General features: G+C 38.0%; 1 protein-coding gene across 2 annotated transcripts; it reads right to left on the reverse strand.

The window, feature by feature from the left end:
- Positions 1-797: 797 nt before the first annotated feature.
- Positions 798-13,789, reverse strand: LOC122052560 (probable inactive ATP-dependent zinc metalloprotease FTSHI 2, chloroplastic). 2 transcript variants are annotated; one of them, XM_042614141.1, is made up of 12 exons: positions 12,392-13,789; positions 10,165-10,337; positions 5,650-5,751; positions 5,407-5,571; positions 4,671-4,811; positions 3,923-4,081; positions 2,940-3,025; positions 2,683-2,761; positions 2,406-2,528; positions 2,271-2,327; positions 1,903-2,177; positions 798-1,142 (listed from the first exon to the last, which is right to left on the reverse strand). In XM_042614141.1, exons 1-11 carry the CDS (start codon positions 13,710-13,712, stop codon positions 1,971-1,973), a joined length of 2,613 nt encoding a protein of 870 aa, XP_042470075.1. In that variant the 5' UTR covers positions 13,713-13,789; the 3' UTR covers positions 798-1,142; positions 1,903-1,970. The 2 variants fall into 2 exon arrangements, with proteins under 2 accessions (XP_042470075.1, XP_042470074.1); XM_042614140.1 differs by having other exon boundaries at positions 1,903-2,186.
- Between the last annotated feature and the right edge of the window lie 906 nt (positions 13,790-14,695).

The following is a 14,695-nucleotide window of genomic DNA, read 5'->3' on the forward strand; positions in this document are numbered from 1 at the left end:
AAAATAAAAATAAAATTGATCGAGATCTAAGATGCCTCGACTTGTGAGTAACGTCCACGATGAGTGTGCAGACTATCATTAAGCCTATATAGACTTTTGATATCATATACATCTTATCTTGTACTTCCCGTGAGTACCTAAAAAAATTTGATTTTAAAATTTATTATGTTTAATACTATAACTTAACCTCTAAACTCTAAAAGTAAAAATTTATTGACATAATCAGAAATTTAAAAAAAAAAAAATAGTACTGATTGTCTATATAGGAATTTTAGCTACACATCCGCTCATGCATGACTCCATAGGCACCGAGTAAACTTCACACACCTAGAAATTACTCCCTTCTAGATGTCCTAATCACTTCCAAAAACCCAAATTATTTCCAAACACCTCGAGTTCACTCAATCACCCACGAAGTTGTGCACGAACGGATATGCAAACTAACTCCTTAATATTACTCCCCAACTCGTTTCCATAATTGAGATAACTGGAGGTATTTGGAGTCACTGGGGCACCCTAAATGAATCAAGACACCCCTAACGATTCTAGATGCCCCGAGTCCTTTCAGTCACGAAAATGCGGCACAGAAATAAATCGGAGGTATATCACCCCCGTATATGTAAAGAATAATAAGCTACCCCTGATTACCAACAAATTCATTCCATTTAAAAGAAATAATAACTTGATGAACACGTGGCATTCTTCCACTGAAACTGACAAGTAATAAATGGTGTTAATAGTTAAAATGACAAGAATTTTATAATTATTGGAGGCATTTTATTAATTTTCCCCGTATATTTAAGTTAACAAAGGCATTTATTGATAAAAAAAAAAGAACTGAACTACAAAATTCATATTAATACAATGCAAAATATTTGAGCAAGAAGCCACTCATTCTAACTGTTACACACGTTTGGTTTACTAAACTGTTCAATTACTTTTGGGGTATCTCAGACAATGCAATTAAAATCTTACCGATCAATCTCACCTCGGTTAAGTATTATCAAAGGAACAATTATCTTCAGATTCAGTATTCTTTATTCGAATGATCGTCCACAAGCTGTCGTGCCAGTGATTCAATATCATCAGGATGGTGACACTAATGGTGTCGATGCTTCAACAATGGTGAAACAAGCACGAACCTGGTAAACGGTGACATACTGATGTGAGCTGTGATACAAATGTATTTATTCTGAACAATCACCATGAAAACTAACAAAGAACTAAACAGGTGATAATAAACTGATGACTTTAAAATATCAACTATTGACCAAGAAACATATGATTTGGGATTTGCTCCAATAAACTTTATGCAAGACTGTAATATTAGTGATATTCAAATTAATTAAATTATTTTTTCAAGAATTAGATCAATATTTTTTCAACCTTTTATAACTTTCACACTACTAAATTCAATAATTGGCACTATAAAATCTATTAATGGCATTTTGGGTTTTAATGTTGATAGAATCTCAATTTATTTTCTAAGTTTATCGTTTTTAGAGTTACAATAACATAATTAATTCTTTCTATAGCTCCACACATCCATTGGAATTATCATCTATGTTAAATTAATTCTTTATGTTGTTGCCTCTCAACGACCCAAAACTTGGATCCATCAAGTATGGTAAGACATACCAGTCATAAAATCTTTTAACTATCCCAAGGACAGAACAATACACGATACTCAAGAAATCCCTCTCCAGTTTAAGCTCTATGTACATGTCATGACTTCACTTTGATAAATATTTAAATGAATGCATAATGCAAAGATTTGCAGTAGAGAATCTTGCATGAGATGATCCACTACTTGATGTACCAAAGTAATAGAATATTGCATAAATTTCTCAATTACAAGAAATGGTTGCTTCAGAGGTAGAACAATAATAAAAGAGAAATTACCTTGCATTCGCGAGGAGAATGTAGTTGTTTGTATGAATGGCATGAAGTAATATTGGTACTCAGGACTATCACCCAACACTTCCATGAGTTGAACCGCTTCCAGCAATCATCATTTCTTGAAACTGCGAGAGCTTGACCTTCCTTATATCAACAATATTTTCTGGCATAGGCTCAAGATGACCATATTCCTCCACAAGGTTAAAGAACTCCTTTTTGGTGACACTTTTCTTCTCAACTAATCGATCAGTCAAGACATTCATCAACTCCTTATTGTGCTGCAGTATCTGCAAAGTATCGGTTAGCAAACTGCAATTTTCACCCATACAAATGGAAGTTACTGAAATAGAGCTCAAAAACATAAGAAACACCTCTTTTGCTCTATCATAACACTTGTGCAGTACCCTCAGCGCCTCCAGGTCAATTTCCTGTTGTAAGTATAATTGTCAGTCATAAGACTTTTCTGGGTAGTACTCTTCCAATTTCACTAAATAGTATAAAGATACTTTGATACGATCAGCAACCCAGAAGTCAGACAGTCCGTAATATTTTTCAGAAAGGCCACCAAGAACAAAGCGCCGGGCAGCTGACCTGGCATTGTTTGCTGTTGCAGCCCAAATTGTACTCAGCTGCGATGATGTTGCATTATGTTTGAGTCAGAATGGTTCCCAACATTAAGGAATAAATCATCAAAATGCAGGCAACAAACAGCAGCATATTAAACACTTCACAAGTTAGTAATGACAAGTTGACAACGGACTAAACCTAGTATCAAAGATTTACCTGATCCTCACCATACCAGATTTCATCGGCAGCACGAGGTGCTAATTGAACAGAAATATGATCAAGTAGGGATTGTCGGCTGTTACATCAAGCATAAGTATAAAATTCAAAATCATTTCCATAAAAAGGGCAAAATGGAAAAGTAGAAAAAGAAATATTAAGCCCCGACACCCCACCCGCCCACCCCAAAATTGCACACCTTAGATATTTGACACATTAAGAAAGAAAACGTTCTATTTACAAATACAATAATCTACCTAAGCATTTCTGTTGTGAATTTCAAGTAATCCATTTTGGCTCGCACATAGCCTAATTCTCTGCCAGCACGAGGTGCAATAGTTATCTGAAAGAAAAAACAAGCTTTAAATCATCTCACTAAGACTCCACAAAATGCATATTCAGTGATGAGATGACAAGTTGATCAAGAATGCATGTGAGCGCTTTGATTTCAAAGTCAAATTCAGCAATGATGAGCCCTATCTTGATATAAGAGAAAATTTTGAGGGCTACTAAGCTTCATCATATCCAATTGTTACAATAAAGTCCGAGGTCTGATTAAACTAAAAGCAATGCAATTGGCAGCAAAAAAAAAAATAAGGTTTGATGTGATTGAAGTCGGGCTGACTAAGCTTCACTATATCCAAATGTTGAGAAGAAATCTGTGGTCTGATTATAAACTAAAAGCAGCAAAATTGGCAGCAAAAAACTAAGGTTTAATGTGGTTGAAGTTACCAAGTCCATACTCCCTTATCATTAGTGATTCTCACGGTGCTACATCTCAAGGCAGATGTAAATTCCATTGAGGAACAAATTACATAAAGGCAAAAAACACTTTAGCTGCATTCCAAGGGGTTGAGCACAAATCCATAAGAGTTCATAAGGATCATTTCAAGGATAACTCTACTTGAAGCATGGACTCACCAGAAAATGGAATGAAGCATGGTCAACCCAACAAAATCTAGTTCATAAATTGAGATAGCAGCTCGTCCATATAGAAAGTTATTATACAGTTGAATCAAATATTCTGCATGAGATTGTTCTTGATATCAAGATAGTACATAAAGCATATCAATTTGTCAGATAAAAATATTTAAGAAACTCTATGCTCATCTAAACCAAGAGAGTCGACCAGGGACAAAAGCCAATAATTACTGGCAAAGTAAAAATCCATTGAGAAGACATTCTGACAAAGTAAATAGGAAATAAATTGCACGAGGAAAAAATAGAGATAAGACTATACAAACTCAATGTCTTTTAAATCAGGAAAGTTGACAGCTACAACAGCCATAGATGCTTCATTGATAGCCATCCGTTTCCACATCTCTGGACTCCTATCCTTCCTATCAAGCATTCCCCTTTCTTCTATTTGTGCAGCTTGTAATAAGTCATCAGTTGTTATCTGACAGTTAAAAAAGAAAACATGAAATAGGACAAAACATAGTGACTAGAGATAGCAACACATGCTATCTAGAAGGTTATCCAATTGGAATCAGTAATTTTTTGTGATAAGAGAGATTGAATTATTGAAATAATCAAAACATGAAATCCAGGCCATGTTGTTTTATCATATCATTAACAGACAAGATAACAAGGGATGAGCATGTAAATAGAAAATCATCTCAGATTAGTTTAAAATGATGCGAAAAAGTAACTTAATAAGGCATAATCTGTTACGGAAAGAATTGCAACAGCTCATCCATTATGCACCTCAGCATATAAATCAGCAATACTGGTGGTAAAACAGGATAGGTAAAAAGTCCAGCTTTAAAGAGAGTCTTATGGAGAAGTGGAGGAAGCTGTGAATGATGAGTCAAGAGAAAGTGATCCCAAGACATGATTCAAAATGGCTTGTTACGTGTCACTATGGAAAGTCTTATGGAAGCTGTGAATGATCAGTCACACTAGCAACAGCCAAAATGGCTGGGGTGGTTGTCTTCAAATCAAACTTGCAACATCCCTCCCGTTAAAAAATTCAATTACTAAATTACCTCAGATCTTCCATCACGCATCATATTAATGGCTGCAATTTCAATAATGTTGGCTAGCTCAGCACCAACCATCCCGTCGGTCACACTAGCAACAGCCAAATAATCCACATCATCAGCCATAGGCTTCTTACGTGCATGAACCTGAAAACAATAAAAAAATACAAAATACAAAAGGATTACAAATAGGAATTATTTAAGTGTTTTGTGCTCGATATTTTATTTTATTAAAAAATATCAACACCTAGCTCAGCATACGACTTCAACCATGAGAACCAAAAGAAATTTCAGGGCTTTAGCACAGCATAAAACCTAAGTAGCCATTCCAGCACAGAGTTTCAAGGATTCAGCATTTTTGTCAAAATTAGGAAAAAAAAATAATCAACAATAATGACAATATAAGCAAAGTCATTCATTGGATCATGCAACAAGGTAGACAAGAACTGCACTTGTAGAAGAAAATCACTGACAAACCAAATACTACCTTATTTTTAACAGCTATCTAGAGAATCTGGCTTTTTGACTTGAACAAACACAAAAAAGAGAGAATCAAAAATTTCCATAAGATGCATAGCAGGTGATAATCTTATTTTAATGCAAATAACAGATACAAGACCATTAAACAGAAGAAACTACTAGTGCAAACTAAAAACTGGTCATTCTGCAAATCTTAAACTTGATAGAGAATCATTATAAGCGTTCACTGCCAAATCAATTAGCATAATAGATGTGCTAATACCTTCAGAATCTCAACGCGACCAATTAGACTTGGCTTTGGTATGAAAATTTTTCTATCAAATCGTCCTGGTCTCACAAGAGCTGGATCGAGGATATCAGGTCTGTTCGTTGCGGCTATCGTGATTACATCACCACGTCCTTCAAAGCCATCCAAGCAGACAAGAAGCTGGTTCAAAGCAGGCAAATCAAATATACTAATACTAAGATACAAACATCATGAAGTAGTTCATTTTTTCCTCTTTACCTGATTAAGAGTGGCATCACGTTCTTGCCCACCAGAGCCCTTGATAAGGCCACGTTCTCTTCCAACTGCATCTATCTCATCAATAAACACAACAGAAGGAGCCTAGCAAAAATAAAGGCAAAAATTTTACAGGCAAACTACAATCTGGATTATCATAATGGGCATAGAAGAAATAATACAAATATACAATAAGTTAGCAAAGAGATAGTAAATAACAAATGCTACAAAAATGCAAGAACCATCATGAAAGTACCCCATGGTAGTTTTGATGTGATCAACCAAGTCAAGTTAGGTCATGTTATATTTTTGATGCCCTGTGTCTAAGTGTGCAGAAACATAGGAGCACTGGAGGTCGAGAGAAAGACGAAGCTAGTAGAAGGGCAGCACGGGCGAGAACAGACTCGGTGCGTCAGAGGGACAAGGTGCTGCGGAAGAGTACACTGGCGGATGATAAGGAAGCGCGCGGTGTTTCCGAGAGAAGCCGGAGCGGAATGTGGCTCGAGAAGGACGAAAAATTGGTTCAGGTGAGCCATATTTTGGATGGCCGAAATCACCCAAGCGAGCGGAACCAAAACGGAAGACCCGGACCCAAGCGAAACCAAAGCGGAAGACCCGGACCCAAGCGAAACCAGAGCGGAAGACCCGGACCCAAAAGTCAACCAGGCACCTGGACCAAGTCCAAGCGTCCGGACGGCCCGAGCGCTCGGATCACCTAGGCACCCCCTGGGCACCTTGCCCAGCGAGGTTTGTGTCGACCCGGTCCGGGCGCCCGAAACCCTTCCGAACGCCCGAACCATAAACTTCATCGAAACGCAATGTGTAACGATCCGTTGCGACGAGGCTAAAATTCTATCAGCGTCCAGCCGCCTGAACCCTTCCAGGTGCCCCAATTAGGACTATAAATACAGCTCTGCTAGAAATCATCACTTGTAATCAATTTCTTTGTTTGTTTTACTACTGTGTGAGTTGTCAATGCTGTAAGAGGCTTCTCCGCTTGAAGGAGACACTAGTAGTCTTTTTCAACGTCTTAAATTAGCAATCTTTCTAATTAGTTTGTTAATTTTTTTATACAAGTGTTAGTTTTATCAAGCCATAAGTTCAAAAAGGTGTTTCTTTTTATTATGCAAGTCAATTCCCCCCCCCCCCCCCCTTTGCCAGCCTCCAAGGGACCAACAATTGATATCAGAGTCAGGTTCGCTTCAGAAGGACTAACCGAAGCACAAGAGATGGTCAGACCAAGCATCTACCCGCCTAAGTTCGAGAGGGAGTTCACGATTGGGAAAAGAAAGATGGAGGTATTCTTCAAAACGGATTTTGATCTATTACTAATCTTAAACTATGGTTTTGTAGCTACGAAAGACAAAGAAGAAAATCAATGGGCCAAGAAGGAGCAAGCAGATTTCGTAGCACATGGACGAGTCAAATTCCATATACTGAGTGTGCTACCTCCGCAAGAAGTCAACAGAATCGGCGCTTATGAATTAGCAAAGGAACTTTGGAAGAAATTCCTGGAGCTACACGAAGGTACGTCTGAAACCAAACTCGCGAGATGGGACCTGCTCCGGAACCAGATCTACAACCTCCGATTGGAAGGAGAAACCATCGCATACCTCCACTCAAGAATCAAGGAGCTCATCACCGGATTCACGAGTCTCGGAGAAAAGGTAATCAACCGAGATTCGCTAGGGTGTGCGCTTAACGCATTTCCTAAGACTCCGGAATGGTCAACCCTAATAGATGCGTACTTCATCTCAAGGGACTTAGAGGTAAGTGATTTAGAGGAGTTATTTTCAACTTTTGAGATTCAGGAATCTAGAAATGCAGGTCTAAGAATGAAGACAACACAGAACATTGCCCTTAAGGCAAAAACTGACGAACAAGAGTCCGAAACATCCCTTGCGAAACAGCCTTCATGATAAGGAAATTTAAAAAGTTATTTAAAACTAATAAATTTAATCAAGTGTAGGATAAAAGAAGAAGAAGAAAGGTAAGATGCTACCACTGCAATGAAGAAAGGCATATGAAAGATAACTGCCCTAAATTAAAAAGGAAAGACAAGCACAAGCACAAGCACAAGCACAAGGACAAAAGACCAGTCCAAGCAAAGCATCGAAATCTAAAAGCAACGTGGCACAAAATGTCGTCCGAGTCAACGATCAAAGTCATCGCCGAACTTGTGCTAGTGGCAAGATACCAAGAAGATGAAGACGATGAAGCAAGCTCTTCCGCAATGAACATCAAGAGGAGCAACATTAGAAGAAAGCAGCTCTACAGGGGGAGCTTCAGATTCAAAAATCGACAAGGTAAGTCAGGTACAGTTCCTACCTCTTGACTAAGTATTTAAATTTATAAAAATGCTGTCGAAGAGTTCTTGCAAATTAGAGATAGAAAATAAAAATTATTAAATGAAAATGAAGAGTTACAATTAACCTTAGCAACATCTTGTCGACTAGAGGATTTCGACAAGATAAAAATGAAAAATGAAAAATTGAAAGAAGAAATTAAAAATTATACATACTCACATGTTCAACAAGTTAGAAAATATAATGGACTAAACTGACACTTTAGATATCATAAGGGTCAAATTAGAAAATTATCAACAAAATATATATCTAAGAAATTTTAGATTAACCCAGTTGGAAGAACCTATATTGGGTTCCAAAATCATTATGCATGTTTTATTTTGATTTCATATTCTTGCTTAGAATTATCAAATAAATTGTTCTGCATAATTTTTGTTAGAAATTAATTAAAATTAAATTTTTTTCAGGAAATAAAATTTTATTATTCATCTATAGAAAATTTTTGAATTTTTTTTATCGTTGCATTATTTTTCTATGAATTTTTTAACAAAATTCGTATTCTTCGATTTAAAAATATCTTGCTGTGTTATTTTTTGCAAAATTTATTTTTCTGTGAAACTTTATTATTTTCTCTATCTAAAAAAATTTTCCTAAATTTTTTGACCATTAGGTGAATTTTTTATAAATTATTTATCCAAATAAAATTTTTAATTTTAAAAATTCTCAAAAATTTTATTTTTGAAATTTTTTTTTTCTGTAAAGTTACTTGCTATTATACATTTTCAGAAAATATTTCAAGATTTTTCAAGATTAATAACTATTTTTAAGTATTTTTTTTAAAATATGTCTTATGTAGAAAAGAATTTATTTCTGCTTAAAATAATATAAATTTTTTTTTATAATTTTATATATGCTTTATATATGACCGTTCAATTGTTACAAAAAATTTTTAAATTTTTCCAAGTCTAAAATTTTTTTTATTTAATTTTTCAAAAATAGTTTATAAATTGAAACATCCAGATTTTCAAAACTTAAAACTTCTTGATTTTTTTTAAATGATAGTCACTATATTTTTCCCTAACTTTGTTTCAATTTATTAATGTGATCAAATAAGAAGAATTAGAGATTAAGTTTAGGGGGAGGGTACATTTTTTATTTTGTATTTGCAATTTTATAACTGTTATTTGTTTGTGGTTTACCCTAACTTAACTTGGGGTTGCTCACGTCAAAAAGAGAGATTGTAAGTACCCCATGGTAGTTTTGATGTGATCAACCAAGTCAAATTAGGTCTTGTTATGTTTTTGATGTCTTGTAGCTAAGTGTGCAGGAACTACGCAGCTAGCTAGAATGACGGCACGGGAGAAAGTCGATGGTCTCGATGCATCCGAGGGACGAGATGCTACGGATGAGTATGCTGGCAAACGAGAAGGAAGAGCGCAGCGTTTCCGAGGGACGAGAAGCCGGAACGGAAGGTTGCTCAAGAAAGACGGAAAATAGGTTAGGTAAGCCCGATTCCGGTTGGCCGAAATAACCCAAACGAGTGGAGCTAGAACGGAAGACCCGGACCTAAGCGAGCGGAACCGGAGCGGAAGACCTGAACCGAAAAATCAACCACCGGGCGCCCGGATCACCTAGGCGCCTCGCCTAGCGGGAGCTATGTCGACCCGGTCCGGACGCTCGGAATCCTTCAAGGCGCACTGACCAGAAACTTCATCGAAACGTAACGTGGTGCGATCCGTTGCAATGAGAATAAAATTCTATCCATATCCAGGCGCCTAAAACCTTCCAGGTGCCCCGATCAGGGCTATAAATACAGCCCTGATCTCAGTAACTAGAAATCATCACTTGCAATCAATTTTACAATATCTTTGTCTGTTCTACTACTGTGTGAGCTGTCAACATTGTAAGAGGTTTTTCCGACTGAATGAGACATTAGTAGGTTTTTTCAACGTCTTGGATTAGCAATCTTTTTATTGTAAATCAAGAATTCTCTTGTGCCTCTTCTCTCTTTCTAATTAATTTGTTAATTCTTTTTATACAGGTCTTAATTTTATCAAACTATAAGTTCGAGAAAGGTCTTTCTTTTTATTGTGCAGGATAATTCACCTCCTCTTGCCGGCCTCCAAGGGACCAACACATCATTCACTACTTAATGTGGGATGTTGAATGAAATTTTGAGGAAAGAAGATAAAAGCAACTTAACAGGTCTTACATTGTCTTTTGCTTCTTGGTAAAGCGCACGAACACGGGATGCACCAACACCAACATATATTTCCACAAATTGTGAAGCTGAAATTGAAAAAAAATTAACACCTGCCTCACCAGCAACAGCCTTTGCCAATAAAGTTTTACCCACCCCAGGAGGTCCGCACAAAAGTATACCCCCTGAAAAAAAGCAGAATGAAGAGAAATGTGAGACCATGCTTCATATTGAATGCCTTGCCTGCAAACTAAAGTGCCAGTGCAACACTTGTAGAGGAAGACAAGGTTTCAAATAGTGCATAAAATTGATAGCGGAGCCATTGCGTATATGGTTATCATAATCAGACAATTCATGATTTGAATTGTCCCATTCATTAAAATTCACATCCCCAGTGATCTGAATCAGCAGGCCGAATCGGACAATTTCATTCAAATCAGTTAGGTTCTGATTCTCTGACAGGATGAAAACTCAGGAAGATATTAAAATTTAGATTTGGCTCATAATTCATTTTCTTGTTAATAGTTGTGTGCCAACTACTGACTGTTCGAAGTCCAGTGTTGACAGATAGTTGTGTGCATTTAACTAGTAGGCATTTCGCCGGTTTATTAGAAGCAAGAAAAGGATCAAGTTGTTTTGGTCACCTTGTGATGCACACTGCTTAGATTTGATTCTTGCTGATGCTTGTTTTTTATATGATACTATAGCTAATGTAAAGAGGATCATAGTCTCTGTTTATCATCATACTTTAGTCATCAATTTATACAGAATATTTGCTAGGGGAAATGAATTGGTGAGGTCTGCAGTCACGAGATTTGCTACAGCATACTTTATACTACAAACAATGGGAGAGATGAAAACCACACTTAGATCCATGTTTGCTTCTAAATTATTGATTACAAGTTTGTTTGCAAGTAGATTAGAAGGGAAGAAACTATAAGGTGTGATTCACAATTTTGAAAGTTGATGAAGTTTTGTTTGAAGTGTGTGACTCCACTAGTGAAAGTGTTTCGTCTAGTGAATGGTGATGTGAAACCAACTATGGGCTATATTTATGAAGTAATGGATAGAACTGAGGAGCAAACTGCAAATAACTTTAATGGCACTAAGAGAAGATATAGGCAGACTAGTGGGATTTACAACTTCATAAACCTTTACATACAAAGGCCTACGAACTCACTTCTCAATATGGATTTTAATTGAATGCTACTTATCATTCTCCTCCCGCACTGAGACACGAAATGGCATCAATACAGGCACAAACAAAGGAGTTAGTTCCACTCCTCTTCATCTTTCTCCTCCTCTTCCTCCTCGAAGTTGTTTCATTCAACATGAATGAAGACAAATTTGCAATCTAGAATCAAAATCAAGGAGGAAAAGCAGAGACAAGGAAGATATCATAAATGGAACTGAGTTTTTTTATTAGAAAACAAGTGAAATTGACAAGGAATTAAGGGAGGAAAAGCGGAGGGATCCCTAAGAGTCATGTAAACGACTCGCATGAAATTCATAGAGGAGAAAACATGTGAGACAATTTTTCCAGTTGCAGCCTCGCCGACATCGTGATCTGGTGACGAGTAGTAAATTAAGGGCTGAAAAGTCACAAGTGTGGAGTGCCGTTGCGCACAAAAAAAAACTATATCTAATTAATAAATATTAATATATTATAATAATTTAACTATGTTACAAGTATGACATATAAGTTTATGCAAATTGATATACATATCTTTTTTATTCGTATAAATTTATGTGATTCATAAATGCCTTTTTATACCTTGGATCAAACTATTTTTATGTGGTTGTATTTAATTTAATCAATTTAATTTTGGGATTATCCAAGGACTTTGCCATATATGACTCTCAGATGATGGCCTGACTAGACTGAACATAAGACTGCCAAGACTGCATATTGATTAGTTACCTAGACTGTATTACCTCACATTTGAACCAGAAATGGATATGAATGGGGTCCTCATTTGTATATGTATATGTTGCCACATAGGTCGGTTTATAGAACACTCAAGAAGTAATAACGTCTGAAAAATTTGTAGTAGAATGCTTCTAGTGAAATCAATTTTTTAAGCTCCTCAAGAAAAAATATATATATCAGGCAATTTCATATCAAATTTCTCAAGATCCATTCACATTGTTAAGGAAGTTACTAATGATAAGATAACATTGAGAATAGAAGGAGAACGAAAGAATTATAACAATCTAAAGAGGGTGTGAGGCCACTTGCCTGGAATTTTGACTCCTCTTCTCCTATAAACTTCCCCCAGTGTGAAGAATTTGACAATCTCCTCAAGTTCCAGTTTTATCTTCCCAAGACCAGCAACATCACTAAACTTGATATCAAGTCCCTTCTCCATGTACTGTGGCAGCTTGCTGTGTGCTCGCCTCACCCGAGCACCTGATCGCATAAACTGCATTGCCATCTTCATGTAAGGGTTCTGCTCGCCTCCCTTCTCGTCGTTTTCATCTTCCCCTGGTCCCTCGAGTCCAGCCATTTCTCTCTCCAGCTCCCTCATCTTCTTCCGTTCCTCTGCCTCAGCCTTCTCAATCTTCAGCCTGTCTTCATAGTCCTGCTGCTGCTTCCTATAGTTAAGCACAACAGTCCTATAGAAGATGAAAAATATAAAGAAACCAGCAGCAGTGACGACATTCTTGTCCCTTGCCATAGTTGCCCACATATATGCCATCTGCTGATAATTCTCCCTTGCCTGGCGAAGCGATTCCTCGTACTTGGCCTTCTTAATTTCCAGCCTTTTTTTTCTTACCTCTGCCTTTTTGTGCGCTTTAATAGCCTTCACCATGGCCTCTCTCTCCTGCCTCACTCTGGCCAACTGGGCCCTCCGCTTTTCAGCCAGTTCCTTCCTGGCATTCTCAAGTTCCAACGAACGCTTAGACTTGGGCTTCGGTTTTACGGTCGACCTAAAGTAATCAGGAACCTTGGCCAACCATCCCAAGTAGGAGGTGGGGAGCTTAGCCTTTCGGACGGGAGGGGTATAAGCATTGACGCAAAAAGAATCCAACTTTAACCGATCCCACGACTCCCAAAACCTCTCATCCCTCTCCTCCGTCGGCAGCACCGTCCGAAGAACCCTAGAATCATCAAGCACAACGAGCACCGCTTCCGGCCACTGCCTCAGGCTGACCGAAGGTGGCTTCACGACGTGCAGCAGCTTCCCCTCCTCATTAAAGTTCAAAATTTCCGTGTACGGGATGCGCTCTCCGACCGTGGGAAGGCCGCGGGACCACTGCCCGATCTCCTCGGGGGAGAGGGCCTCGGCCTGGCGCTTCGCCCTAGACTTCTTCTCTGCGACTCTGGCGTCAGCAGGAGCCGGGGGGAGCGAGGCGGCAATCACAGTGAGGGTCGCAGAGACCTCGACCAGACGGGAGCAATGCTTCTTAGCTTCCTCCTCGGGATCCTCTCTTGGTGCGTTGGCGGAGTTGCGAGGGATGGAAGATTTGCAGGATATGGAGGAGAATAGTGATCTTGACCGAGATGGGGCTTGTGGTAGGGGAGAGTAGCGGAGAGAGGTCGGAGCGGTGACCTCCATGTCCGACGAGGAGCAGGAAGAAGAAGGATTGGATCACCTCCCCAACTCCGAGTCCGCCATGGATTGGAAGAGGGTTTGCGAGGAGGAGTGGATAGAGCATCAATCAAATAATGGGCCGGACCAAATTATTGGGCTCGACTCAATAAGCTATTAAATATTGGACTCGGCCCATAAAAAATATGACAAAAATTAAAATAGCTCCTTTTTATTGGAATCATTAAAAGGTGATTTTTTTTAAAAAACTTTTTTATCAAAGGGCAAACAACCCTACTAAACCCTTGTAAAATCACGCAGCCACCATCAAACTCCCATCATATACATTAATAATCATGAATCATCAAGCGTGTTACAATAGTTACAAAATTATAATTGTTATTATAGTAATTATAAAATCGTAATTATTACAATGTGAATATTTTTTATCAAGTTAACTACTATAATATAAATATTGTTGAACCATAATTGCTATAATATAAATATTATAGGTGGCTCCCACATAGGAGTCAATCTTTCGATTAATGTGGCAGTCAAAGTCTAAGGTAGGTCGATTTGAGTGAATTGCCAATTGAGACATCAGAGACTACAATATGATCGGACAACCTCGATCCCACGGGTCATACTCCCCCCGTACTTCACTATGCTAACTTAGAGACTACCATCCGATCGGACAATCTTGATCTCATAGGTCATGTTCCCCCCATACTTCACTCCACTAGCTCAGGGACTACCATTTGATCAGATCCTTCTGACTCTAGAGACTTAGCACCCTTCAGCTTCCTATAAAATGGACGAACATATAAGTAGACCCGTCACTCCATGATCAGAGATTGAACTCCCTTTTACCAACCCATTATCCCACTATTTGGGCTAGGCCCAAAAAATCTAATGGGCCCTTTGGCTCATGAGCTCATTTTGTAATTAATGTTGTGCGTGGAATTGTTAGAAGCACATTGGACATTATTTTTTACATATACGGGATATGA

This window comes from Zingiber officinale, chromosome 3A (assembly GCF_018446385.1).
Source record: "Zingiber officinale cultivar Zhangliang chromosome 3A, Zo_v1.1, whole genome shotgun sequence".
NCBI classification, from domain to species: Eukaryota; Viridiplantae; Streptophyta; class Magnoliopsida; order Zingiberales; family Zingiberaceae; genus Zingiber; species Zingiber officinale.

Bases quoted from the DNA above. Each gene is read 5' to 3' on its own strand.
- LOC122052560 (XM_042614140.1), bottom strand. From the start codon at position 13,712: ATGGAGGTCACCGCTCCGACCTCTCTCCGCTACTCTCCCCTACCACAA. The intron at 10,338-12,391 runs GCAAGTGGCCTC...GCTTTTTTTCAG, and splicing joins AAGAGGAGTCAAAATTCCAG to GGGGTATACTTTTGTGCGGA. The intron at 2,529-2,682 runs GTAAATCTTTGA...ACATCATCGCAG, and splicing joins TCTGGTATGGTGAGGATCAG to CTGAGTACAATTTGGGCTGC.